This window comes from Mizuhopecten yessoensis, unplaced genomic scaffold (genome assembly GCF_002113885.1).
Source record: "Mizuhopecten yessoensis strain PY_sf001 unplaced genomic scaffold, ASM211388v2 scaffold8381, whole genome shotgun sequence".
NCBI lineage: Eukaryota > Metazoa > Mollusca > Bivalvia > Pectinida > Pectinidae > Mizuhopecten > Mizuhopecten yessoensis.
Window position 1 is genome coordinate 749,913 of NW_018407519.1, and position 27,846 is coordinate 777,758.

The following is a 27,846-nucleotide window of genomic DNA, read 5'->3' on the forward strand; positions in this document are numbered from 1 at the left end:
CTGTCTTATCATCACACATGGGTAATACATACTGTCTTATCATCACACATGGGTAATACATACTGTCTTATCATCACACATGGGTAATACATACTGTCTTATCATCACACATGGGTAATACATACTGTCTTATCATCACACATGGGTAATACATACTGTCTTATCATCACACATGGGTAATACATACTGTCTTATCATCACACATGGGTAATACATACTGTCTTATCATCACACATGGGTAATACATACTGTCTTATCATCACACATGGGTAATACATACTGTCTTATCATCACACATGGGTAATACATACTGTCTTATCATCACACATGGGTAATACATACTGTCTTATCATCACACATGGGTAATACATACTGTCTTATCATCACACATGGGTAATACATACTGTCTTATCATCACACATGGGTAATACATACTGTCTTATCATCACACATGGGTAATACATACTGTCTTATCATCACACATGGGTAATACATACTGTCTTATCATCACACATGGGTAATACATACTGTCTTATCATCACACATGGGTAATACATACTGTCTTATCATCACACATGGGTAATACATACTGTCTTATCATCACACATGGGTAATACATACTGTCTTATCATCACACATGGGTAATACATACTGTCTTATCATCACACATGGGTAATACATACTGTCTTATCATCACACATGGGTAATACATACTGTCTTATCATCACACATGGGTAATACATACTGTCTTATCATCACACATGGGTAATACATACTGTCTTATCATCACACATGGGTAATACATACTGTCTTATCATCACACATGGGTAATACATACTGTCTTATCATCACACATGGGTAATACATACTGTCTTATCATCACACATGGGTAATACATACTGTCTTATCATCACACATGGGTAATACATACTGTCTTATCATCACACATGGGTAATACATACTGTCTTATCATCACACATGGGTAATACATACTGTCTTATCATCACACATGGGTAATACATACTGTCTTATCATCACACATGGGTAATACATACTGTCTTATCATCACACATGGGTAATACATACTGTCTTATCATCACACATGGGTAATACATACTGTCTTATCATCACACATGGGTAATACATACTGTCTTATCATCACACATGGGTAATACATACTGTCTTATCATCACACATGGGTAATACATACTGTCTTATCATCACACATGGGTAATACATACTGTCTTATCATCACACATGGGTAATACATACTGTCTTATCATCACACATGGGTAATACATACTGTCTTATCATCACACATGGGTAATACATACTGTCTTATCATCACACATGGGTAATACATACTGTCTTATCATCACACATGGGTAATACATACTGTCTTATCATCACACATGGGTAATACATACTGTCTTATCATCACACATGGGTAATACATACTGTCTTATCATCACACATGGGTAATACATACTGTCTTATCATCACACATGGGTAATACATACTGTCTTATCATCACACATGGGTAATACATACTGTCTTATCATCACACATGGGTAATACATACTGTCTTATCATCACACATGGGTAATACATACTGTCTTATCATCACACATGGGTAATACATACTGTCTTATCATCACACATGGGTAATACATACTGTCTTATCATCACACATGGGTAATACATACTGTCTTATCATCACACATGGGTAATACATACTGTCTTATCATCACACATGGGTAATACATACTGTCTTATCATCACACATGGGTAATACATACTGTCTTATCATCACACATGGGTAATACATACTGTCATATCATCACACATGGGTAATACATTCTGACTTATCATCACACATGGGTAATACATACTGTCTTATCACCACACATGGGTAAGAGATTCTGTCATCACACAGGTTTGTAACTGATTCTGTCTTGATTACAAAGGTAATTTATTATATTTTCACTAATTGGCAATAGAATTTGTCTTCATCACACACAGATAAATTCCATTAACGCTAATCCTTCTTCAACTTACACAGGCAATTAATCTTGTCTTCCCCAAACAAGGTCAAGAGGTTCTATTTATGTAAATCTCAACACACCACAAATGGGTGGTATGTTCTATAAAACTATAAATGACCACAGCTGACATTTAATGTCTGCCTGGGATCTTCCAAATCTGTCTCCATAAGGTGATCTACCTGGTCATTGGGAATTTCATCAGTGAACTCTGGTATTTCCTAGACTTTGTGATATCTTTTAAGATTGGCCATTTATACGAACACGCATATAAAAGAGCATTTAGATTTAGCTTTTTGCTTTCTGAGAAGACTATAAAATTGCTTCCTTTTATCCAAAGGGCCATTCCTGTCAGCTCATGGAGGTCGTGTAAAATTAGAATGAGGAAACTGCTAATAGCATAATTAACTGATTTCAATAGTTTTATTGAACCGTTTTGTTTTCTTGGTGACCAAAAAATGATCCAACTTTTGCAGAGTTAAATGGGCAATCTAATGTAAATGATATTTCTTATCAATTATCCTATAGCATTCATAATTCGTGAACAGTGCCATATTTACTTGAGGTATTTCTTCATCTGGAGAAGGTTTTAGAAAATTTGGCTAATTTCACCCTTTTTTGTGACACATAGCGGGCAACAGATAAAGATGAGTGGTAAAAGCTCACATGAACTTTTGGCTCAGGTCATTTTCTAAAAGCCTAAGAGGGCCTGTATCTCTACTCATAGTGATAGCTCACACTAACATAGGCTCGGGTTACCTAGCAAAAGGCTAATATGGCCTGTCACTCATGGTAACTGCCCACATGAACATTTGGTCAAGTAGACTAACAGAAGGCCAAAAGGACCTGTTTCACTGATTGTAATATCTCTCACAAGCTCAGGTTACCTTACGAGAGGCCAAGAGGGTCTGTAGCACTCATGGTCATATCTCTCACAAACTCAGGTTACCTTACAAGAGGCCACAAGGGCCTGTATCACTCATGGTTTTGCCCCTTAGTACGTGTTATGTGACATCTTATACCCAAGTCTGTTCCATAGCGAATATCTGGCTTAAGTTTTATCAACTCTTCCGGACAAGTAGGCTTTTAAGCAGTGCCCCAGAAAGCTACCATATCCCTTCACAATTGATTCCAAGGACGCAAGGACTAACGATTCTTCATAGGAATTTTTTATGATATCTATATACTGTATATAAATTAAGAAGAACTTTCTCATCTCATTTTTAAGTTTGAATTCTGTTCAACTGGAATGCATCTACAGTAAACAATGTAATTATTGATACATGCTAAGTTTATGGCATCATAATATTTCCTTTTAAGAAACAGTCAGAAGAACCTCTTTGAAGAGATGAAAGAACTAAGGACGGTTGTAGAAACTTTTTCTTTGAAGATTATTTCTTTGTCCATAAGGATCATTTAAGTACTGTTATAAAATAGACAGTAATATAATGGGGATCTCAATTGTTTCTATATTATGACCCTGGGACTTATTTACCAAGGGTAGGGCCAGACTCCAGAGCTAATCCTCGTAGCATGATTTTTGTCTTCATGCTCATCAAGCACAGATATGGTTAATGGATGGGGATATTATCCCCCAAGAACATCTTAGTCTCAAGGTGCCAGCATGTCATCCCAGGGCCAATTATTGTAGCATATGACTGCATTCATCTCATCATGTGCAGCTATTGTATACATACATGGTTATGGGGTGGGGATATAGACTGTTCCCATGTTATGTCATCAAAATTAAAGTGGCAGCTTTCCAAAAATGACTGTGCTTATATCCAAAGGAAAATAACCTTCATAATATCATATCAAATATTTACAGAGATCAACAAGTTTAGCATGCTACCAATTACAACACAAATTCACGATACTAATACATATGCATATTCTATATGTATGGCACGAAACATTTAAGTGTACATGTGATCGTAAAAGTAACAATGGTTCCACAAAGTACTCTGGGGAAAATTTGGAAATTACCTAATGCTATTTATTAAATGCTAAGTATGAAAGGTCAAAGGGTATACTAGGCCTATTGGTAATATACTCCATGACTTCTTGGTTGTTAAGTGATAAAACAATACCTGTTGATTAAAAGGTCACAGCACTAGTACTAAACAATGGCTTAACTCTCAATAGGATTACCAGACACGGCGCGAGTACAATATCATAAATAATGTTGTCAACGTTTGGCCTGCGGTATGGCCAGTTTCAATTAGGTCTGCTGTAAAATTTCTTTGTGAGGGGGGTGTAATCAAATGTGCAATTAATTTGATCATATATGTGTCTGTCCCTATACTCTACAAGTACATGCATGATTCAGCACACTCTGTGTGTATTAGACTTTCACCATGAAGTGTATTGGTTTAAAATCATCACTATACATTGTCTGTACGGCAGGGAAATCTGGAAGGTGGAACAGGGTCTCTTAATCACCCTAAGATGCCGCGAGGAGATTGTTTAGTCTGAAAATAAATGCATTTGTGTCAACATAACAAATCGGGGTAATTATGATTCAGTAATGGACGTTATGTTTTTAATTAGTGCAGCCTGTGTATGGAGTTTGAACATATCAATCGGCGCCTGGTCGTCATCCGAGATACGATAAATTCACACATGTTACACTCATCTCTGAATGTCACACAAGGCAATACTTTGACTGTATATACCTACCGCGTTCCCCAAATAGACACAGGCCCATTTACTAGTAATGAAATTCGCAAGTGACAAATATTATTTACCCAAAGATCTACACATGGCACCAGGATCATAAAACTCTGTCATAGACATAAGTGTTTAATTCCATTGCCCTTAAAATAAATACTTCTCTTTGGAATAAGTTAAAATCTAGCGAAATAATTGATAATTAATATAGCTGTCTGTAAATGAAAATAAAAATATTATATATTTCTGGCAGATTTTCTGTTCAGATACAAAGTGACGGTAGAATAAGTGGTTGTTTTGGTAAATCTTTGCTACATACCTAAATGTATTAATTTGCACACAAAATTGATACCATTTATGAAAGGAAACCTTACCAATAATAGAAGACAGTAAAATTGTGTAGAGTATAGCCCATTCAAAATGCATACACAGCCTTCTTAATTGACAGGTGTGATGTCATTAAAATATGGCGCCGAGGATTATGCTTTTATATCCTTATCTGTTTTGATACGGTAATATTTTTGTTGTTGTAGGTAGTTTTAAAACTTAATAGTTTTCCCATTTAATACCATATAAATCTTGCCAGTATGGCAGAACAGATATTAGTGAAATGTATATCAGGTATTCATCGGGAAATTATTAAATAACCTCTATGTCTTGAAGTATAACACTAAATATACAGGCCACGATCATATTTTTTTACTCAAGTCTAAAACATGCTTCATAAATCTGGGCCCTGGTCTCTTTGTCTTTTTATCTTGTATGTGTCTGTGGTAAACTATTACCGCCGATGCGAAAAATATGTCCAGATTTGGTTATCAATAATTTAAAGACACTGTGCTGTGGTGATGTATCTTGTTGAAAAACACTATACTAGTCAGACGTTGTAGCCCAAATCAAATTAACAACGACCAGATATTTGACCCTTTCCTGTGAAGTTGACCTTAGGTACTGACCCAAGAGTTGTGTTGTATTCATGCAACAAATCATCGAGTCACAATACATCTACAAGTATCTGCAAAATGTATGAGAAATTGAGCGATTCCACAGTTAAGGTCAGGTCAAGCCTTATTTCTGTTATTATATTTGTACATGTATTGGCAGACTATTACAGATGACATGGCTCCTTTTCCAGATTTGATTATCAATCATTCTTAAATATATTAGTTCATGTCAAATATCTGTGAATTATTTTCTTATGGTTTATTTCATTTGTAAGAAACAGCCCATATTTCCTTCTGATATTACCGGTATATGTAAAAAACATTCTCTTTTGATAATATTTGTAATAATCATCTGATTCTCTTTTAATATTATATGTAACAAACAGCATTTGTTTCTCTTTTAATATTACTTGCAAGAAACAGCCCATTCTCTTTTAATATTATATGTAAGAAACAGCCCATTCTCTTTTAATATTATATGTTAGAAACAGCCCATTCTCTTTTAATATTATTTGTAAGAACTAACTCATTCTTTTTTTATTTTGTTTGTAAGAAACACAAATTCTCTTTTAATATTATATGTAATAAACACCCATTCTCTTTTAATATTATTTGTAAGAAACAACTCATTCTCTTTTTATTTCATTTGTAAGAAACAGCCCATATTTCCTTTTGATATTATCGGCATATGCAAAAAACATTCTCTTTTAATATTATTTGTAATAAACATCTGATTCTCTTTTGATACAATATGTTAGAAACTGCCCATTATCTTTATTGTTATTTCAAGAAACAACCTATTCTCTTTTAATATTAATTGTGAGAAACAGCCCATTCTCTTAAATATTATTTGTAAGAAACAACTCTTTCTCTTTTTATTTCATTTGTAAGAAACAGCCCGTTCTTTTTTAATATTATTTGTAAGAAACAAACCATTTTTCCTTTAATATTATTTGTAACAAACAGCCTCTGTTTCTCTTTAATATTATTTGTAACAAACAGCCTCTGTTTCTCTTTAATATTATTTGTAAGAAACAAACCATTTTTCTTTAATATTATTTGTAAGAAACAAACCATTTTCCTTTAATATTGTTTGTAAAAAACACCCATTATCTTTTCATTTTATTTGTAAGAAACACCCATTCCAATATGAACCTATTATGTTTAGTAATGCCCATATACAGCTGATGACATCCATGTTTGGAGCCAATCATATTTCCTTTTTCGACTATTTTAATAATTCAATTCAATACAACATTCCCTACAAACACCTAGGCTATATACATTCCCTACAAACAGCTAGGCTATATGGGATTAAGCAGAACCTATTTTATAACCAAACAAGAGAAGATTGAAAGGAGTTCGCTCATTATAATCTTTGATCAAGTGTATTTTCACTCAAATCATGTACTTTGAAATGTAATATATTATATTAAAAATCATAGCAGAGTTTTGTCACATAAATGAGCCTGAATATATTTCAACTGTCAGATCATCTTCCTGACCTGATTCCTTCATTAGACTTAATGGCAATTTTCCTGACAGTTACTCTGTAATCAGACTTCATTTTGAAAGGTTTCTGATTCATCCCCGGCCCCCAATCCCTTACCAAATGTATCACATTCAGCCACTCACCAAACACTTATATCTTTATACAATGTAATAATACATATAGCAAAAGTTCAATTTAAACCAAACTTAAGGTCATTAAAGTTGATCATTCACTATGTTAATGGATACTCATTGTTTGTGACCCAGTCAGTGTGTCAACGGCTGTTCACTCGCACCTGTTCTGCTTGACTAGCACTAATTATATATATATAAATGCTCAATTTGCATGTTCATACATGTACCAATATAAGCATTCATACATATATATATCATAATCATTTAACCTCAATGATACAGCAGAAAGGAAAGTTTAGAAAAAACAAATTGACTATGCTCAAATGCTCAGATAACATAAAATAACTTTTGATAAGGCTGTAGTATGGCGTGGCAAGCATTTACATAGGGTTTAAACTTTCTCCTTTGACATTGTGTCTATAAGGAACACGGCAGAGATATACGTGGCACACTGTCCCATCATATTATGCAACCATCTACAAACTTACAGAAAGATACGTTCTGCTGTCTAATTGTTATGGATACCATTGAACGTGGACCGAATTTGTGACCTTGACCTAGAGGGTATGGAAATTAGAGTTACACATGATACACCAAAGAGCCTTATATCCATCTATAAAGTTACATAAAACAATAGTGAAGCAGTTTCAAAGGTATAAGACCCGGGAAAGAACAATGCTTCAACCATGTATACCTTAACTGTAGGACCACCAGTGACCAATGAATTATGTTTGTGACCTAGGCCTGACCTTGGGATAAATACAGAGCCATTCAGGAGTTAAAGCCCAGATAAGCATTACATTTGACCTTTAACCTCTTGTCATGACCTTGAGGCACAGGCCCAAAATCTGTATATACATGTAATACATTATTATCAAACAATGATTTATCGACAAAAATTAGTTAATGCCCAAACAAGCATTACAACTGACATTTCCCCCATTGTCGTAGTCCGAATTATTCTCACGTTTTATCAACTTTTTTAATGTCGGTCTGACGTCGTTTAACGTCAGAACTCCAGCCCTCTGTAACATGCGGGAAATAGGCAACCTGCGCCAGGGTCGCTTTTCAAACTGATAGTTTAGAAATATCCCCCCACCCCAAAGTTTCACCTGCACAGAATTAATCATTTCTGTATAGGCTGTAAAGTTTCTTTTGGCACTTATAGAGCACACAACATCTAAGACTTACATGATCATTATTAATGCAGGGCTTCATATAAGTTCCATGGCCTCGCCCTACAGGTAGGTGAGTTGAGTAAATCCAACAGCCACGCCCCTACAGGTAGGCGAGTTGAGTAAATCCAACGGCCACGCCCCTACAGGTAGGCGAGTTGAGTAAATCCAACGGCCACGCCCCTACAGGTAGGCGAGTTGAGTAAATCCAACGGCCACGCCCCTACAGGTAGGCGAGTTGAGTAAATCCAATGGCCACGCACCTACAGGTAGGCGAGTTGAGTTAATCCAATGTAATATCCACAAGAAATTTACACGCACACAAGTCTCAAGACAGTGGTATCAGTATTTTAAAGATGAATCTTTGAAATGAGTTGTTCCATCTAACAAATTGATGCTAAGTGTATAAAGCATCAACACCATACTCCAATGCTTGTTACATGAATAAATAAAGCACTTCTTACATACTCTGCCACTTGTTGCACAAAATTATAGAGCACTGCCTTCCTAGTCCTACACTTGTAGCATGCCTTTAGAGAGCAGCGCCTTCATACTCTGTCACTAGATACACGACTTTACAGAGTACTGCGTTCATATTCTGCCGCTAAATGCAAAACTTTGTATAACACGGCCTTCATATTCTACCATGAGATACACAAATTTACACTTTGCAAACTATGTACTTGTTACAAGAATTTGCAGAGAACTTTCATATTTTGCCTATTGTTACAAAAATGTACAAACTTCATCCTCCTACACTTATTCTGCAAATTTACAGAACACTTCCTTTATTTCTGCAACCTGTACCTCAAATTTAGAGAGTACCAGCTTCATTCTCCCAAACTTGTTAGCCCAAGTCTGCTGAGCATCTCTAATGAGAAAACTTTAAAGGCTATTTTGTCTGAGCCAAGCCTTTTGACAGGCACTGTTGGCCAATTGCAGGTAGCCAAGTAGTACTACTCTATGTAACTTCAGTACCAACAGGTAGCCACAGGTAAGCACCGCCCTCCAGCCAACTGTTATTGTTGTACAAGCTGTTAGGTTCCGGTTATTGTATCTCAATATTTATACAATGGAGGATAAAAAGTATGATATTTTTCGATTAAAAGTTAAGATAATTCGTTGATTGGTTGTATATCGCTGTGTTTCTATTTTGACATGTATAGGAACTTTCTAACACATTGAACTTGTATCTGCCTAAGCTAACATGCTTGTATACACAAGGAAAGCTGATATACTCAACACACTACGATTCTATAGACGGTGCAGATATTGTGCAATAGCAGTCAACACAGCCTCCTGTGGTGTCAATCCTAGGGCTGCTGCTGCTGCAAGGACGATTTTAATATTCTAAAACATTCCACATGAAAACACTTTAGGACAATAGTGGTAAAATAAACCTCTTACTGATATTGTAAAGAAAAAGTTCCAAGTTGTACTGTTAGAGCAGTGATCAGTGCCTTATAGTCAGGGCAGGCCTCTGTATGATGTTGAAGATAGATTCTGTCTGATGATAAAGAAGATTGGTCAACTGAGTGTTAGGCAATACAGTCCTAATAACACTAACACATCAACAGTTCTGTGTAAGCTTTTTACCAAGGAAACTATACAACACCTCCTTTACGTAGACTGTACACTGGTATGGCCTTCCTCATCAACACGAATGCTCAATTTGTACGACATCCGTAACGTCCATCAGTAGGTTGAACTTGTCAAGGTTTTGCACACTCATTGTTTTCCACACCAAGAGAGTCTGTACAAACAGCAGGGCTACATGAACAGCAAGGAACCTTGTGCGTTTATCCCACGTTCAACTAGATCAAACAATTTTAACTTATTCATTAAGTGATGTTTGAGGCTATCTATATATTGAACACCTGGAGAGATCTGACCCTACGTGGACGTGTTGGTTTTTAGTAGTACTAGGATTTCACTAACCGCACCATCACGGCATGAGCTGTGTAACTACGTAACACACATACAGGGACAATGTGCAAGGGTCACTTGGTCGTGGAGAATGACACTAGGTGATGCCACTGGTCAGTTGATCCAAATGCACCAGGAAGTAATCATCATTGTCATGTGGTCAAGTCAAATATTGGCACAACTTGTGAACTTGTCTAACACTAGATGATGCTACTTCAACATGAGATGACGCTCCTCATCGCCACATTCGCCACTACTGGAGCTTATAATTACAATACCTGTGGCCGTTGTCCCAGAATGTCATTTGTCCTGTGATTTGCTCTGATCGCAGTCATTAGCAGCACATTAGAACCAGATTTTTAGTGAAAAACAGCATCCTTCACTTAATACAAATGTTCATCATATCCTGCTGTGTGCAGTTAACATCATTTTGAGATGGTTTAATATTAGAAAGGTTTGTCTTCATTCTAATATTATCACATCAAAATAACACGTTAATAGTTCTTCAGACGTTAATCCTCATGCACTGTTATATATATTCAATAAATTACCAATTACGCTCAGTATACTTGATGTGACCAGATCACGTTTCTCAGTGACGAACTGTTTGATTTTTCTGCTGAATTTTAATATAGTCAGGAAATATCCATAACCACACCAGCTATCTACCTTCGGCTTAATGAATGGATGTCTTTCCTGATAATGACCTGGTCATTCTGAGTGGGGAAGAAAAAGTGTATATTATAGGAGGTGTTGATTGGTGAGACAGACGAGATGAGTGTTACTAGGATAATATCCTGCTAGTTTCCTCCTGTACCCCAATCATCCTCCCCCTTCCAGCACTGTAGTGTCACAACAGTATCAATTCTCACACTCTGGGTGCCAAACTCTGGCTCCAAACCTGCAAATACTGACGTCCGGAAACAGAAATTCCGGACTAAAGTCCCTAGGCTATGTTCTGCAGCCTGGATATATATTCTACACACTGACACAGTTCAGGATAACATACTGTTGATGACTAAAACAAGACCACCAGGCCTTATAGGAATGAGCAGCCATTGACACCGGACCCCAAAACCTTACAGTGACAGACAGGCGTTGATTCTGAGGCTGGTGATCCTGTGAGCCCTTGGGGATGACTATACAACTCGCTATGACCCAGTGTGATTGCCAAGCCAGTGTGGCACGTGTGCCAATGTGTACATATGTGTGCTCAACACCAACACATAAGGCTTCTACTGTATAAGGCAGCATTTCCACCAGATCAATACACTACAATAGCCCGTGTATATCTCTTTCCATTACATATCTATCAGACTGTCCAATATCACAGTCTAGCACCGGAGTGTATCAGACCTGTTTTCACCAGATGGCCTAAGTTATCAGCCCTATAAACAACAATGATTGGCTTTTCTTCCATAATTTTATTACACACATTAAACGTTGGCTTCATTTGCAAAGCTCCACCAAAACCCATGTACATGTAGTTTTATTGAACACTCAATAATTCATACCAAACCGGTGAAACAAGCTTTAGCTTGTTGGTGAGGAGAAGTACAGTGGTGTAATGGAAGCATTTCACCACACAGCTATATAGCGGCACACTTTCTGTAATCATGGCTCCTCAATGAGGATAGAATCTATTGATCCGAATACCACTGCCACCTGTCAAAATAGGGACAATACCCAGCCGTGGCGAAGGGGAGGTAACTAGCATACAAATTAGCCACTACAGATATTGATTTTTTTTTTTTAAATAACACAGTGAAGGCATCTTAGCAGGAACTAGTCAATGGATTTAATTCATGATGGAAAAATCTAACGGAAGAAAGATCTACACAATAAATCTTTGGAGACAGCTGTTACTGGGTAAAATAGGTTTTTAGAATCTTGGAAATATTCTAAAGACCTACGGTGAGGTGCCATAAGTATTCAGTCACTATTCTATGCATTCTACAAATTCATTTTCCTTTCTTTTCTCAGTGACTGTTCCTCATTTCTTTTTTTCCCCAATATATGTACATAGAAAAAGAAATACATAGAAAATAACCTACAATTCAATTTCAATAAATTGTTGTTAATTTTCCATATCCGGACCACTGAGTAATCATGAATCATATATGACTACTTTAAAAAAAAACAGTGTGTATTTCTTTCTTCAGCCTTAGTATTTCAATCTCAAAATGACACCATTGTTATTTACTTAATTAACTGCGATCACTTGGGCAAGAAACGAAAATTGATGCAAACATTGTCAAAACTAGAACACTGACAGGTCAGTAAGGGCCCCGTCTTATGGCAATATTACCCCCATAATCATCAAGAAGCAATCTGCCCATCTGAGCTTGACGTTTGACATTTGGACTTCAAAAAGAATCGCAAGGAAGCAAAATATACATGTTACATGTACTATGATGTGAGTCTTGTTTCCTTCCACCTCCATATTTGCTGGGCTAACAGAAATGTAAATACCGGTGCAATACTCATTTTTTAGCTTTGATTTGTTTTATATCACCTTAAATACCTCCCCCATCAAGAACCAGGGTCAAAGTCAGAGATCCACTTTGTCTTTGACCTTTGGACCAAAATGACCTTGACCTTTATTCTAGTGACCCTGATCTTTGGTCAGTTGACTTATTCTTTAATTCCGACCAACTTTGCTTCAAAATATAAAAAAAAATGTTCATCAGTAAAAAATACAAAACTTGACATTGACCTTGAACCTTTGTAACCTGGACCTTTGGTCAGTTGACTCCATGTTAAGTTCTGAACAACTTTGCTCAGTGAAAAGATACAAAATTTGACCTTGACCTTTGACCCAGTGACCTTGACCTTTAGTCAGTTGACGCCTTGTTTAATTCCAACCAACATTGCTTCAAAGTGTCCTAACAAAATGTTCACCAGTGAAAAGATACTAACTTTGACATTGACCTTTGACCTTAAGTCAGTTGACTCTTTGTTAAATTCCGACCAACTTTGCTTCATAATGTCATAACAAAATATTCACCAGTGAAAAGATATAAAATTTGGCCTTGACCTCTGACACGATGACCTTGACCTTTGGTCAGTTGACTCCTTGTTGAATTCTGATCAACTTTGCTTCATCATGTCATAACAAAATGTTCATCAGTGAAAAGATGCAAAAATTGACCTTGACCTTTAAACCTAATAACCTTGACCTTGACTTTTTACCTCCGTGTGTCTCTTTGTTTAATTCTGACCAACTTTGCTTCATAATGTCATAAAATGCTCACTAGGCCAAAAAAAGGTGTCTGTTTAGGGTTACTGACCCTAGCTTTTTACCCCCGACCCAAAACTTTTTGATGATTTTTAAAAAAAAAAAAAAAAAAACCGCTGGTTTTCGATTTTTAGAAGGTTCCTTGCCTTTCAAAATGTATTCCAGCTCCGTATTAGTGCTAAATGTTATCATATGGAGCACAATTTGCCTCCAAATAAACGTTGTTTATGTAATTCTTTGTTTTACATACAATAGTAGGGTCATAATCGCATGACCAAAAACATACAATGTACAAAAAAAAAATAAAAAAATAAGACCTACCTACCCTTGTTTTTTTGCCAATGCAACCCTAAACAGACTAAAAAAAAATGGCCTTAGTAACAAGCTACAAAATTTGACCTTGACGTATGACCTAGACCTCTGACACGATGAACTTGACCTTTGGTCAAATGACTCGTTGTTTAATTTTAATCAACTTTGCTTCATCATGTCATAACAAAATGTTCATCAGTGAAAAGATACAAAATTTGACCTTGACCTTTGACCTTTACTTTTTACCTCAGTGTGTATTTTTGTGAACAGAACAACTTGACCAAGTTTCATGTAAATCGGTCAATAAATACCAAGATAATAAGTTATCAGCCAGGAACAAAATTTGATAGACAGACAATAGGGGCCCTAATTAACTCAATCCCACACAGATGCACTCAGTGACATTCAGTTCCAGAACTTTTTTTCTTTACAAGGATGAGCATAAAAACAAATTGCTTAAGTTCAAAATGTTCAGTCATTGTCAGCCTAGGTTCTGTAACGTGACATCATTTTGTTGAGACTTTAAATTATCGTTTTGATAATCACCAAAACAAAATTGGCTGTTGAAATCACATTACCAACAACAACAAATTATTAAACAAAATGGCTCTAGCGTACAGCTTTCCTTCATGACAAAATGAGGGTAAGAGGTATATGTTATAGAAAAGAACTAAATATAATACACGCTGGGGCTTAATTTTCTCATCCCTCATGACTACATGTAATAGACTATTCTCAAGGTTTTGTTCCAATCAGTTAATCAAATATTGCATTCTGTATATCCTTTTCATTCATAAGCGGATAATTCATATACAGTAATTTGAAAAAGAAATGTTCCACCTGAGGATTCAATAACTCAGTTTCGGTACAATTAGGCTGAGCAAGTACCAGACTTTTTATTATAACCAAGAAGACAAAATATCCCCAACCCAATAATTTTCTCCTATAATTTAGACAAGTTTGTTAAAATATCAAAGAAAGATGACATGATGGCTAGACTTATTTGACGATATCATTATCGGCTGGTCTTATATCTGAGGTCATGGGCAGTGTTGGTACGCCATCTGTAGTATAGGTAGCTTACCATATGTGAAGCAATCCATACAGGTTTCTCAACAATGGGTTTGTTAGTTATCACGCTTATGTAACTCAAATTAGTTATCAAAAAAAAAAAAAAAAATGATAATGAAATATGCCAGGAAAATGCCAATAAAAGAAAAGAAAAGAAACGAAAAAAGAAAAGCAACAATTGTGATTTTGCTCTAGGACTATTTTTAGGGTTTACCACAAGGATAGGAAAGGTCACAGTTAAACTATGGGTGTATTAATTGGCTTTTGATTAATCAAAGTGATGCCCTATATTTGCAGTCATTTTAATAACAGAAATTGATTGATTCTAATTTTGTGAGTATGATTTAACTGTTTTCTGCAACACCTACAATATTCAGCATTTTCATAAAAGTAAGGGGACACAATGTTGGCACTGATAAAATGTGTCAATCAGGAGCAGTTCTACAGGTTTACCCAATGTTAGACTGCCTCTTTGTTTACTCTGCTGTTACTAGACTATAGGATTACAATAAACTGATACATAGGAAATATTCCAGAGTTAAAATAGGGGTCATGGAGGTATCCTGTATCTGCATCAGGGGACAGGCCAGTGTCGGAAACAAGAGAACGGGAAATTTGACGCTGGCTGGTAAAATTGGCGCCATAATATAAGCATTGTCAGTTTCCGAGTACATTTGCCAATACAACACCAAGCATGGTCAGCTTAGTTTTCAAAATACATTCAGTTGTAGGTGAAGATAAGCAGAATGTCAAAACTTTGCAAGTTGGATGGCCTCTTGTTCTGTTTTGTTGAGAAATTCTATCGATTTACAATCAAACCAGGACATCAACATTGGACGTTTGCTTTGTTGTACAAAATGACACCACCTTAGATTGGCGACAGCTTGTTTTAAGTTTATTTTATTGAAGTATCTATTCTTCATCAAATGTGAGTTCATTGAAGCATATATAGACTGATAGCTAGATATTGAAGACATGGGTACCCATAAGGTTGTACAGCCCCATGATTCCCTGGTTATCTCGTGTTCAAATCATACATATAATCGACAGCGGGAGTTGGATCTTGGTCCAAATTATTAAATTGTGGTCTGAATAGAGAAGGAGGTAAACCAAAAAACAAAATCCTGATTAAGGACCCCCGTACCATTGCTAAAACCTGTAACTAATGTATGTTGGTTAACATCGCCCAGTCAGACTTTCACCAGTCGCCCAGGAAATCAATTTTCGCCCAGTGTTAATTTCGCCCTCACATTTAATTGCTACGTTTATTATACTGACTTTACTGTTAACATATATTAGCTGTAAAGATAAATTTCTCTCATAAGGGAGGGCGAAAAAAGCCAAAATTAAATGGCAGCGAAAATTTCCTGGTACACAGTAAGAATTGAAAACATTTTTATCCCCAACAGGACTGCAGCTTTGACAAATCAATTCTCAAAAGAAAGTCATACCTTGTGAGCCTATTGAGAAATAATAATACAGATGAAATAAACAAAGTATAATCAACAAAGTATAATCAACAACAGTGTTCTGATAGAAAAAATCAGCGTGGCTACACCGGGATTTGAACACTGGACCTCAGATTGTTGTTCTATTGCTCTATAACTGTTTGAGCTATTTGGTCACCGGAAATGTCCTGGCCTGACTGGGCTACAGTTATATCCAAACAGAAGTTAAGTACTTGAAACTCTATACAAGAAAACATTCAACATCAATATCTATCTAGCTTGAGGTCTGTAGTGTCTGTCCGTCCATCTTCATTTAGACGCAGCTAATGACTGTGATATTGGTCTGTGTTAAGTGTATGTCCACCCATCTTCATTTAGACGCAGCTAATGACTGTGATATTGGTGTATGTTAACTTTAAGTGTCTGTCCACCCATCTTCATTTAGACGCAGCTAATGGCTGTGATATTGGTCTGTGTTAAGTGTATGTCCATTACTGGACAAAACTAGGTATATATTGATTAGTGACCAGCTGAGAAAATGTAACCACATTCTACTAAGGGTCATCTGATATGTATGGTCCATAATTACTTAGGAGGGTGTAGATGAGGCCCAAAGGGGCCGATATTGCTCACCAATTATTTAACAGGGCCTCTAGAGGTTGTCACAACATATTCACCATATATTGTATTCATCATACTAATTTATTGTTCTGTGATTTCTGGAGTAAGATGTGGTAGACAGAAAGAGAAATTGACAAGCCAACTTAAATCAAAATGCCAATCATGAAACAACATATCAGAGAGGGATCTTCGTGCCCACCATCATAAGATCTTGATCTTTTCTTTTTATTTCTCATCTTTTCTCTCATCTGTTTGATTAATAGTCTTAAGCTTGTCAGCAGTAAATACATATTGGGGGTAATTTTTTATTAAAGTTTCATACAGCTGGGTTTGATAGTGTCCTATCAAAGTGAGATCATTGTTTATATCTGAGAAACAGCAATAACGAATTTGAACTCTTAAAATCAAAGATGGCAACCTGACAGCCATCTTGTTTTTCAAATCAGCCTCAAAATGAAGCATGCACTACGGACCAAGCAAAATGCACATAAAAAGATCTGTCAAGTATTTCTGGAGAAATGGTGACGGCCATATTTAACTGATGCTTCAAGCACTTTCCGAGAAACAGCAATAGATAACTATGAACCATCTGGAACCTACATCAGTGTTCAAACATAACTGTAGACCCATAGATAATCACCATGAAAAGCGCTGTAGGTGTATTGGAATCGTCATTTTCTTCACAGACCATTGTCTATGGAGTTATTTCCTATGCCTTTATGATTCAAAGATGAATATAGTCCTTTGGTAAAAAGCGTTCAGTAAAATCCTTTCCCTTAATTATCATTATGTATACACAAATTTTCTGATTTTAATGCTATTAATCACTAAATATTTAAGTAAAATGTTCTTGTTCCATGTTTGCTCTATCAAAATTTCAGTAAGTCTATCAGAATTTTATATCACATGGACTATGGTCTATAGTGTGTTAATGTTTATTTTAAATTCTAAGACTACAACACATGAAATTTGAAAAAGATCTGTTCAGTACTTCTTGAGAAATAGTTTTGACCATCTTGAACTTTCAAATCCAAGATGGCTGCTTGGAAGCCATATTGTTTTTTTCTGGTAAGTCCTAAAATGAAAAATGCCATCTACAGACCAATCTTGCTTTTTGATCAGTCTCAAAATGACACATGCACAACTAGAGACCAAGAGGGGGAAATTCGAGAAAGATCTGCACATATACAGCGATATATATAACAAGAATTGTTTAAGGATGGACATGCCATAGACAAATGCAATTTGAATAGCCAACCATCTGATGATGATGGGCTAAAAATTTGGTAAAAAAAAAAAAGGCCATAATGGTATATAAAGCAGGGTGACAAGACCTGATTCCAGCATGTGACACTCCATGATCCCAAGTGACATACCAGGTAAATAATACCAAATGAAATACCAGGTAAACAAGCATACTGAGTATTGCTGAAGCAATACATGTCCCCTACCGGCCCCCGCAATCTATTAAGATACAACAGTGACCTCAACCTAGATCCGAGGACCTTGAAGCTTGAACTTGTCCAATATATTGAAATTTTTTACAATAATGTGAAGTTTGACTAAAATCCATGAAAGAATGAGGCACTAGAGTGCTGACAAAGATTTTCTAAAATAGTAATAGTGACCTTGTCTTGCCCCGATTACCTTGAAATTGTCCAAGATATTTAAATTCTTTACAATAATGTGAAGTTTGATTAAAAACTAGGAAAGAATGACGGCGTAAGAGTGCTGACAAACTTCTTAGGACAGACAGCGAGGAAAACTTTAGGTATTCTTGTTTTCTTCTCCCCCCCTGCCACCCCCACCCAGTTTCACCGGTAAGGGAATAAAAATACTAAGAAATCTTATTTGTTGAATGTAAAGGTATCTTTACAAGTGTGTGAAGTTTGATAAACAGGCAAGGAAGAATGTTAAATAAAATTTTCTATTTATAGTAACTGTGACCTTGACCATTTGACCTTAAAACTCGAACCTGTCCAACTCAAACTTGTCGAAGATATTTCAATTCTTTATGACTGTGTGAAGTTTGATTAAAAACCAAGAAAGAATGAAGACGCTAGAGTGCTGACAAAGTTTTTTTATTTATAGTAATAGTGACCTTGACCTTGATCCGATGACCTTGAAACTTGAACTTGTTGAAGATATTTTAATTCTTTACATGTGTGTAAAGTTTGTTTAAAATCCATGAAAGAATGAAGGCTCTAGAGTGCTGACAAACCTCTTCGGACAGACGGACAGACAGACAGACAGACAGACGGACGGACGGACAGACGGACGGACAGACAGACAGACAGACGGAGGGGAAAACTATAGTCCCCCCGGTTTCACCGGTAGGGGACTAATAATACCAAGTTTGGTGAAATAGGTGTTATAACAAGGAAGTTATGCTCTAAACTTTGGTATCCACAACGAACAAAAGTCCTGTATAATTCTGTTATAACAGAGGGACACTGAGACCCTTACTCAATACATTGACAATCAGCCCTCCTGAGATGTAACATGTTTTGTATCACAGGAAAAAAACAATCTCAATAGGTTCATACCACAGAGGAAAGTATCCACAAGCAGTTCGTGTTATACAGTGTTGGTTTTCTGTATATTATGACAGCCTGACCAGAAAAGGTTTACAAATCTTAAGAACAACAAACACCTACCTTGCAGCAATGCCTACAGGCTGGATCTCCTGAACGTAGATTCCCATATCCACCTGGTTCTCCATCCTCTTAGGTCCCACAACACTGAACCCAAGGCTGCTGTTCTCGGGTTTAAACAGTTTGATGATTTCTATCTGACGACCCTGAGAAGCCCTCTCTAGCGCCCTCTGGAACTCAATGTTGTATGCCGGAGTCACAATGGGGTTCTCAGTGTAGTTAAGGGTTGATCCATCTGCTGTACTTTCACTGAAAGGCTGATCATGGTGGTTACTGCTGTTGATGCTGTCTGGCGGCATGTTTAAGATTAGCTCCCCTGTCAAAGAGATCTCAAAGGTCTCATCATTCACTGGATATGTGTTTGTGACCTGTTTCAGTTCCGTAAGCGACTCCTGGAGTGTGAGAAGCTGTCTGAACAAAGGACTGTCCAGCATGGCCATGATAGAGGTGATGTCATCATCTTGAGAGTGATCTCCCTGCTCCCAAAGACGGGCCTGTAGGTGCTCCAGGTACCCGGACGCTTGCTCGCTATCTGTAATTAAACCAAGAATAAACGTGGTCAACTGACATGCCTTCTAGATCACTTTGACACTTTGGGATTACCAATCACAGATGTGATACTTCAGGACATTCAACTTTTTCTAATAATATTTATAATACACAATTGTGATTTTCATTTTGTTTTACCTATTTAAAACTGTGTACTCAAAACTAATCTAGTTATAAATGTCTCTAGAGTAAAAAAAAAATGAAAATCTACCACTAACTTCTGAAATTATTTCTGTATACCACAACATATCCCCCACGCAAACCCCATCCACTTTTTTAAACCTTTGAGAAAACACTGCTGAATGGCTTTGGCCTACACACGAGTCTCAAGGAACTGCTTTGGGCAAGGAAACCCTGTAAGAAGTTGAAAATGAATTGAATCCAGAGAACAAAGTTATTATGCTTAAATTAACGTTCGATTAGTAGTCGAATTGACCTTGACCTTGACCTTTTAACCTTAAAAGCAATTCTAAGAAAGCACTGAGTCTTATTGACATGTACATGTAAGGATGCTAAAGTTATTTATATTTTTACCTTTGACCTGAAAGCAATTCCAACAGGCAATAGCTTTCAACAATAAAAGCTCTGTATGAACTATGAATTTCATTGATCTAAGAGAACAAAACTGAAAATTATAATCTATTTTCAACAATAACTTTGACCTATGACCTTTCAGCTGAAAAGTCTATGAATTTGACTGTGCTGAACACAACTGAACTCAGGTTCATGCACATGAATTAAATTATTCCTTAATGAATGAAAAGAAAACAGTCCCTGACACATTGATTGAGGAATTTCCACCTGGCACAACAAGAGGTACATGTGGGTTTGTACCATTCATTTGTTAATGGTGTTGGTCAATTATCTCTAATGCTGCAACCTTTGAAAACCAATCAACATGCATGGCAGGTAAATTTGTTTTTATATTTCATTTGGAACATACTTGAGTTTGAACAGCCCTTTACTCCTGCAAGCTAAATGAAGACCAACCATTCTTACTTAAGGAATAAGGGTTCTTGGAAAAAGTTGTTTCATAGTTGTTGGTAAATAAATAAAACTAAATCTATTCCTGTAATCTTGAATGTCGTTCATAGTCACTTATGTGAACATCCCTATAATGTTTACGTTGAAGCTAAAGGCAAAGTGAAGTTAATGTAGGACTCAGTGTCTTAATCATTAAAAGTTTTAAACACATTTGACCTCTGTCAACTTCAATATCCATCAAAGTCATTTATTTGGACAGCCCTAGCCTATAGCCCTACAATGTATTCACCCATGCATGAAAGCCACAGGCAAAGTATTACAATTAAAATGCTAATCTCCCTTAGACTGCTGACCGCACAGACAATATGGATGCGACATATGGATTTATATCCCGATATCTAACAGACAACACATGATTGATTTTCCTCCACATTGAAACTGATTTTGGGACCTAAGAGCTGTTCTCTATGTAGAGACTGTGTGGTAATTCATACACCACATTTGTCTATAAATGACCTCAGTGACCTTGAATATCATTTATGATCATCAAGGTCATTTATTTGAATAATCTTGCAAGGTAAGCTCCTAATATCATGACTGCATTTACTGTGGTTCTTGAAATGTCATGAGAAGACAAAGCTTTTAAAACATCTGACATACATTTGTTCGTGATCTTGAAAGTATGTTAAGGACAAAGGTGAATTGTTAATTTACCTGATAGCCCTTAATTTACCTGATAGCCCTTAAATTACCGGATAGCCCTTAATTTACCTGATAGCCCTTAAATTACCTAATAGCCCTTAATTTACCTTATAGCCCTTAATTGCTTCCAAACTATTTTTTCACACACACATGACAGTAATAGAACATACACATCATGTGTAATGACAAGGTCACAAAACAATTTGATGTTTTATATTTAACATCACTATATCAATTTGCATGGTTTACAATTTCATCCGAGGTGGAACAAACACATATCCAGCTGAGCAGATGGACTTAAACATTTTTGCGTGTATTTGTACACAGAAATAAATTTCAGCAAAAAGGACATCCCCTTACCTGATACAAGCGACATCTTTTACATGTACATTACTTCGATGTCAAGTAGTCTCTCGAGGATAGCATGGACCTGCAAAACAGCAACACAATCATATTAAGTATCTGTACCATGAGTAGTTCAGCATATCACAACCTGATTTCAGGTTCCTTAACAGGAGATATCCACATCACCAAACATTCTATAAAGCTCTCATCACCTTTATTCAACCTTGAAGTTTATACATTATGTAGTGTAAAAACAGTTGTTAGCAGCCCAAAGCGGTTGGATTAGTGCATACAGTGTATATGCAGCATGGCCTAGGAACTTTTGCCATGGATTATCTCCCCTTTTTACTTTTAATGTAACATTTTCTCGAGGAAATAATACAAAGGAATTAAATTGAAATGTATTAATTTTTTAATAAATTCCCATCAAATCTAGCTTTATGTCATGACTGGTCCCCTGATTACTCCGATAGCACATAGCATGTGCCACAGAAAGCACTGGAGAGTTTATAATTAGAAAATTTGCATATGTTATACAGTAAAGTTCTTTGTATTAAAACTTGATATGCTATTCTGAGCTGAGAACGTTTTTATACAAGGTAGAGGCTATACAATGGACATGTAAATTACTAAATTTGTAAATGCTTTACAGATTTCACTTGCGAACATACTTCTTATCAATGAATATTGCAAAGGTAAATTCACAAGTTATTCTAACTTATTAAAGCCTTCTCTCATAATACATATTAACCAAAAATTGAACAACCATTTAATCATAAACCAGGCTCTTACAAATAATAAAGCTACCGGGGTAATTGACAGCATCATTTGACACTGTATTAAATCCTTTTCTTTTTCAGTTTACTCTGAAAGAATGTTTTCAAACAGTGAATGCTTTACAACATAAAACATTCAGCAGCTAACATCAGTGAAGGCAAATTCGTCACATTAGTAAAGGTTTCTGTTAATAATTTAATCAAATACACATGTATCAAAATGGTAACGAGCACCAGTACAGAAGAAGATTTGACTGAAATTCCTATAAATAAACATTGTTGTAAAACCGCCTGAATGACATCACGCAGCAATGTCATCAGGCCTTCCGTGGTTTTGCTCAAAGGTGCAGGCAGTTTCGCCACCTTCAAACATTTCACTAATTTGCAAGTAATGTAAGTGTTTAAAAGTAAAATTTTGTATGTTTACGTTACACAAGTCGTATTGATACAAACAGCTTCAAATGTGTTTGTGTAACAATGATTAATATTGAAATAAATGGCTTTTCTTGGCTGTGATAGTTAATTTTCGATAACTTGAAGAAACTAGTTAATGCTGTTTGAGTAAGATGGCTGATCGGCTGAGATGAGGTCAATTTACATGCATCGCAATAAAGACTCAATCCTGAACAAATCTAAACTTCCAAATCGGTGCCCAAAATTTTAAAAAATCTGTTGAGTCCGCCGGGATGAGAGGCTCCAGGGTTTTCATAAGATGGGGGACGGACACCCCCCCCAACTTTTGGATAATTTGTCACATGTAGAATCTATATCTCCGATCGTCAACGGAAAACATCTGAGAAATTAAAACGATTTTTTGGTTTTGAAAACTTATTCAAGAGAGCCTGGCACCGAGGTGTTGTAAATATGTACTTTCTTTTTCATGTAAAAATCAGGTTTAGGTAATTTAGGTCTCTTGACGTAATCATTAGCGATTGTACAGCAAACAGTACATACTTGTACTTTCAGGCCGACCGAAATTCTTTTTAAATATAAATCTAGCAAATTTCTAGATGGTATTTTTAATTAAAGTGTTTTGTAAGATGGCTGAATTTGTTAGATGCAAAAATATTTTATAAAATATACTGGTTGATTGTTTCATGATATGTACCAAGTACATGTACACTGACTTGTATAGAAAAACAATTTACTTCCATTGACGGCTCAGTCGACCACTTACTGCAATTAGCATTGAGATATGGGTATTTTCAATTTGTATGTAATACATTGAAACTAAGTTACAACCAACAGGCCTCAGATTAATGAGTTTAGTTGACGAGATGTCCATCGCACAGACCAAATTTTTAACCAAAAAATATGATTCTTTGCGTTACAAGATATTTCATAACCGTTTTGATTATTAAAATAACTTTTCCCTTCTTACACCTCTTCTTGTCAAAATGTTTGAAGGCTTTAACAGTGTTGAACATTATGGGTGACGTTATTTACGTCACATCTTATGTATTATGACGTCATATGGCATTTTCGCCATAGGGTGGCGAATTTGGGTGCATGGCGAATTTGCCTGCACTAACGTTATATTCAAACCTTTCAAAAGACTTGATTATTTGATTTGTCACTAAGCTCACTATGAACGGTTAAAAGTATAAAAAAAAATGTAGCAACAAAGGAACATCATGAGGGAGAAATACTAGCTGCCTTACTGGCAAGCTAGCTTTTCCAGTCATGCGGTTAACCCTGGGATCCGCTCACTAGTAGAGGGAAACGTTGAGCATGATCGGTGGCGATGGATGCATGCTCACAGGTTACATTTGGTAGCAGCATCGTGGCTTGTGACGGCCCTGGGTTAATTACCTTGTATAGTCAGTTTTACATAGGGAGGACCCATTTCATGTCTTGGGACAAGATTCTTGGAGGGGGAATAGTGTAGCAGACAAGGAATATGTCTGGAATATTACTACTTTATATCATGACGCTTGTTTAAATGTGACACTCAGACCCTGTGCTTGCATATTACTCAAATTGTTAATATTGTCAATATTCTTGAGTAGATCAATTTCATCAATTCGAAGATTAATGTCAGTGGAGGGTTTAGATGGAGAGAGGAAAGTTTTCGACAGAAAGAATTTAGTTTGTTTTTGAAAAGTGACGAAAAATTCTAGTTTCCTATTTAATTTTGCTGTTCCCATTGACATTGGTTGGAAGATCAATTAATATACAAATTGGGGTATTTTTGTGTTAAATAAGGGGTTACATTTCAACATAATGGTCTTCTGAACGTATCTGAACTAACATCCTAACTATGAGAACTTCAAACTGATGTCAACCATTCTTACAAATATGTAAACAAGACTCTGTGCTAACCAGGGGAAACAACCCATCGTTTGCAAAGCTGTTCCGAAAACCGAAGAAGTCATGCTTTCTAAATGCAGAATAAGTATCGTAAATTGAGGTAAAGTGGCATGAAAAAATCATTGAACTCTGTTTTTTGAGAAATCATATTTTTGAAAAGGGTATCCACCTGTTGAGGGCCCCGCCCACGAAGACACCTGAGGCAGCTCACCTTGTCCAGGAATGTGCGGTATTTTACAGATTCGTTCACAAATAGTTTACGCTACAAACTTTGTTATTGTATATAAATGATAATAATAAATTATTTGACATAGTAGGAAAACAAAAGGCCTTCAGTGTGTCCTGAGAGGTCGATTGATGGACGATTCCTGTGACACAAATCGCGACTTAGGACCTACCTTAGCGTTAGTCACTGATATTGTTACCGTTTCTACTTCTTGACGACTTCAGCAAGAAAAAATCCAAATTATCTGATTGTCACATATATTAATTTCAATCAAGTACTTACCAACACCTCAAAATTGTCTTTAAACCTTAGAGTCCTATTTCGCCCAAGTCAAACTGGTCAGCAATAAACTCAAGTTTCAATAAAAAAAATCTCAATAATTGTCTTCCGGTCATCTTATCGATTACTCTTGCCTGGTACAGAACATGAGAATATTCATTTTAAGGAATTTTCGCAATGTTTTTTTATGATTAAATTGCATTTTGATATTTCACGTATTGAATGATTTACGAAGTAAATATACCAGCATCGTTATAATAAGTTTTATTACGTGAATTTGCAGTAATAAACAGATGATAACAGGTGTACTATTAACCGCAAAGACCGACACTTTGACAAAGATAGAAAAGAGTAAAAAAGGTAGAAAATAACAAAACAAAAATAACAATTGTAAAGATTAAACAATAAAGAGTTATTGGGAATCTTATACATATCAAAACTTTTGTCAAAAAATAACAGTTTTTATTTTTAATTCTTTGCACATACAAATGTGTTAAAAAAACGGCCGATAGATAAAATTTCCTACCAGAGTTATCGTTCTTGTTCCTTCCAAATGTGTAGATATATTTCTCTATTAGTCTTCAGCTAAATTTCAAGAATGTTGGCAACAAGGTTTCCTCTTTCCAAAGCATCATTTTAATAAGTCAATAAATTATGAGAATTATTATGGCGTGATACCTGTATGGCTGGCTGGACATCTACAACTTTCGTGTCACATCTTCTATACGTTTGGAAATACATGTATACATATTCTTTTCAATGATGATGGAGGTATTAAACGTGTTGCAACATTTAATATGTACATTGTTTGTGTACATATATATATAGGTAAACTTTGTGCCAATTCAGAACTAATTTCTTTTTAATTCACCAAAATTGCTATATTGCAAACCGAAATTAGGACTAATGCCACAATACATGTACAGAGTTAAGGCCCTTTGTTTATTTATACTGCACTTTGTCCAGAGCACATACATATCTTCATTCTCACTTCACCTGGCTTGATCACGGAATTAGATTAGATTGCTATCGAAGTCTGTGGCTTAATTAAATAACCGTACTTTAGTATATGTAATTATTTTCCCCAGAGCATACTCACTTCATTGATTACTTGCCCCCCTCCCCACCCCAGGTAGAGCTAGGCCTTTGGTCATTTTTTCTAAGTTTGTCCAGAGCATAACCTCCTTGTTAATTATTTTGTCTATATTCATCAAACTTCTTCCATATGCATTGTTTGTATTTTTGAAGGCAAATAGTCAGATTTTCAAATAGTGCCTTGTGCGCTACTAAATACAGAGTTATAGCCCTTCATATTTCATCCCTTAAGTTTGACAAGAGCATAATTAAACTCCCTCCTTTTACCATTGCATCTTCATTTGCCAAACTTGCTTTACTTACATATCCTGAGAAGGCACAGTGCTATGTTCATAAAAAATTCTTCCATATATATGCAGTATCTTGTGAAGGCAAGAGTCAGATTTTCAAATAGGGCATTATACTAGATTTAATTTTGAACTATCTTGATACATATTATTCTTACAGTATAGAATAAAAGGAACACACAAATATTTCATAAATATTTGTTTATTTACAGAATAGTTCATATCAAATCTATCTTCCAAATTATCAGATGTACAATCATAGTTCAACAAAAAATGTACAATCATAGTTCAACAAAAAGCTGGATGCAGTTTTACAAAATGTACAAACTATGGTATATTATTATGATATGTAGTAAGACAGTCACTAATAAGGATAGAAATGACAACCTCTCTCTGTGTCCTTCTCTTAGAGAGCAAACACTTTTTATTGTAAGTTATTTTTCACACACCCCCTCCTCCCCTGAAAAGAAAATGCATTGTGTGGGAATTTATTTCTTGCATATATTGGTAAAGGTCAACTAAAAAAATATTCTATAGGGATGCAATAATGCATTGTAATATGTAAT

At 35.9% G+C, this 27,846-nt stretch overlaps 1 protein-coding gene across 1 annotated transcript in view; it reads right to left on the reverse strand.

Moving 5' to 3' along the window:
• LOC110455800 (inaD-like protein) overlaps nt 1-25,999 on the reverse strand; it is a 35,857-nt gene extending 9,858 nt beyond the window's left edge. The window contains exons 1-3 of the mRNA XM_021506181.1: nt 25,902-25,999; nt 22,323-22,392; nt 19,731-20,259 (exon numbers count right to left, since the gene is read on the reverse strand). Of these exons, the coding sequence (XP_021361856.1) occupies nt 19,731-20,259; nt 22,323-22,338 (545 nt within the window). The 5' untranslated portion in view covers nt 22,339-22,392; nt 25,902-25,999. The remainder of the gene's footprint in view (nt 1-19,730; nt 20,260-22,322; nt 22,393-25,901) is intronic.
• Nucleotides 26,000-27,846: the final 1,847 nt, after the last annotated feature.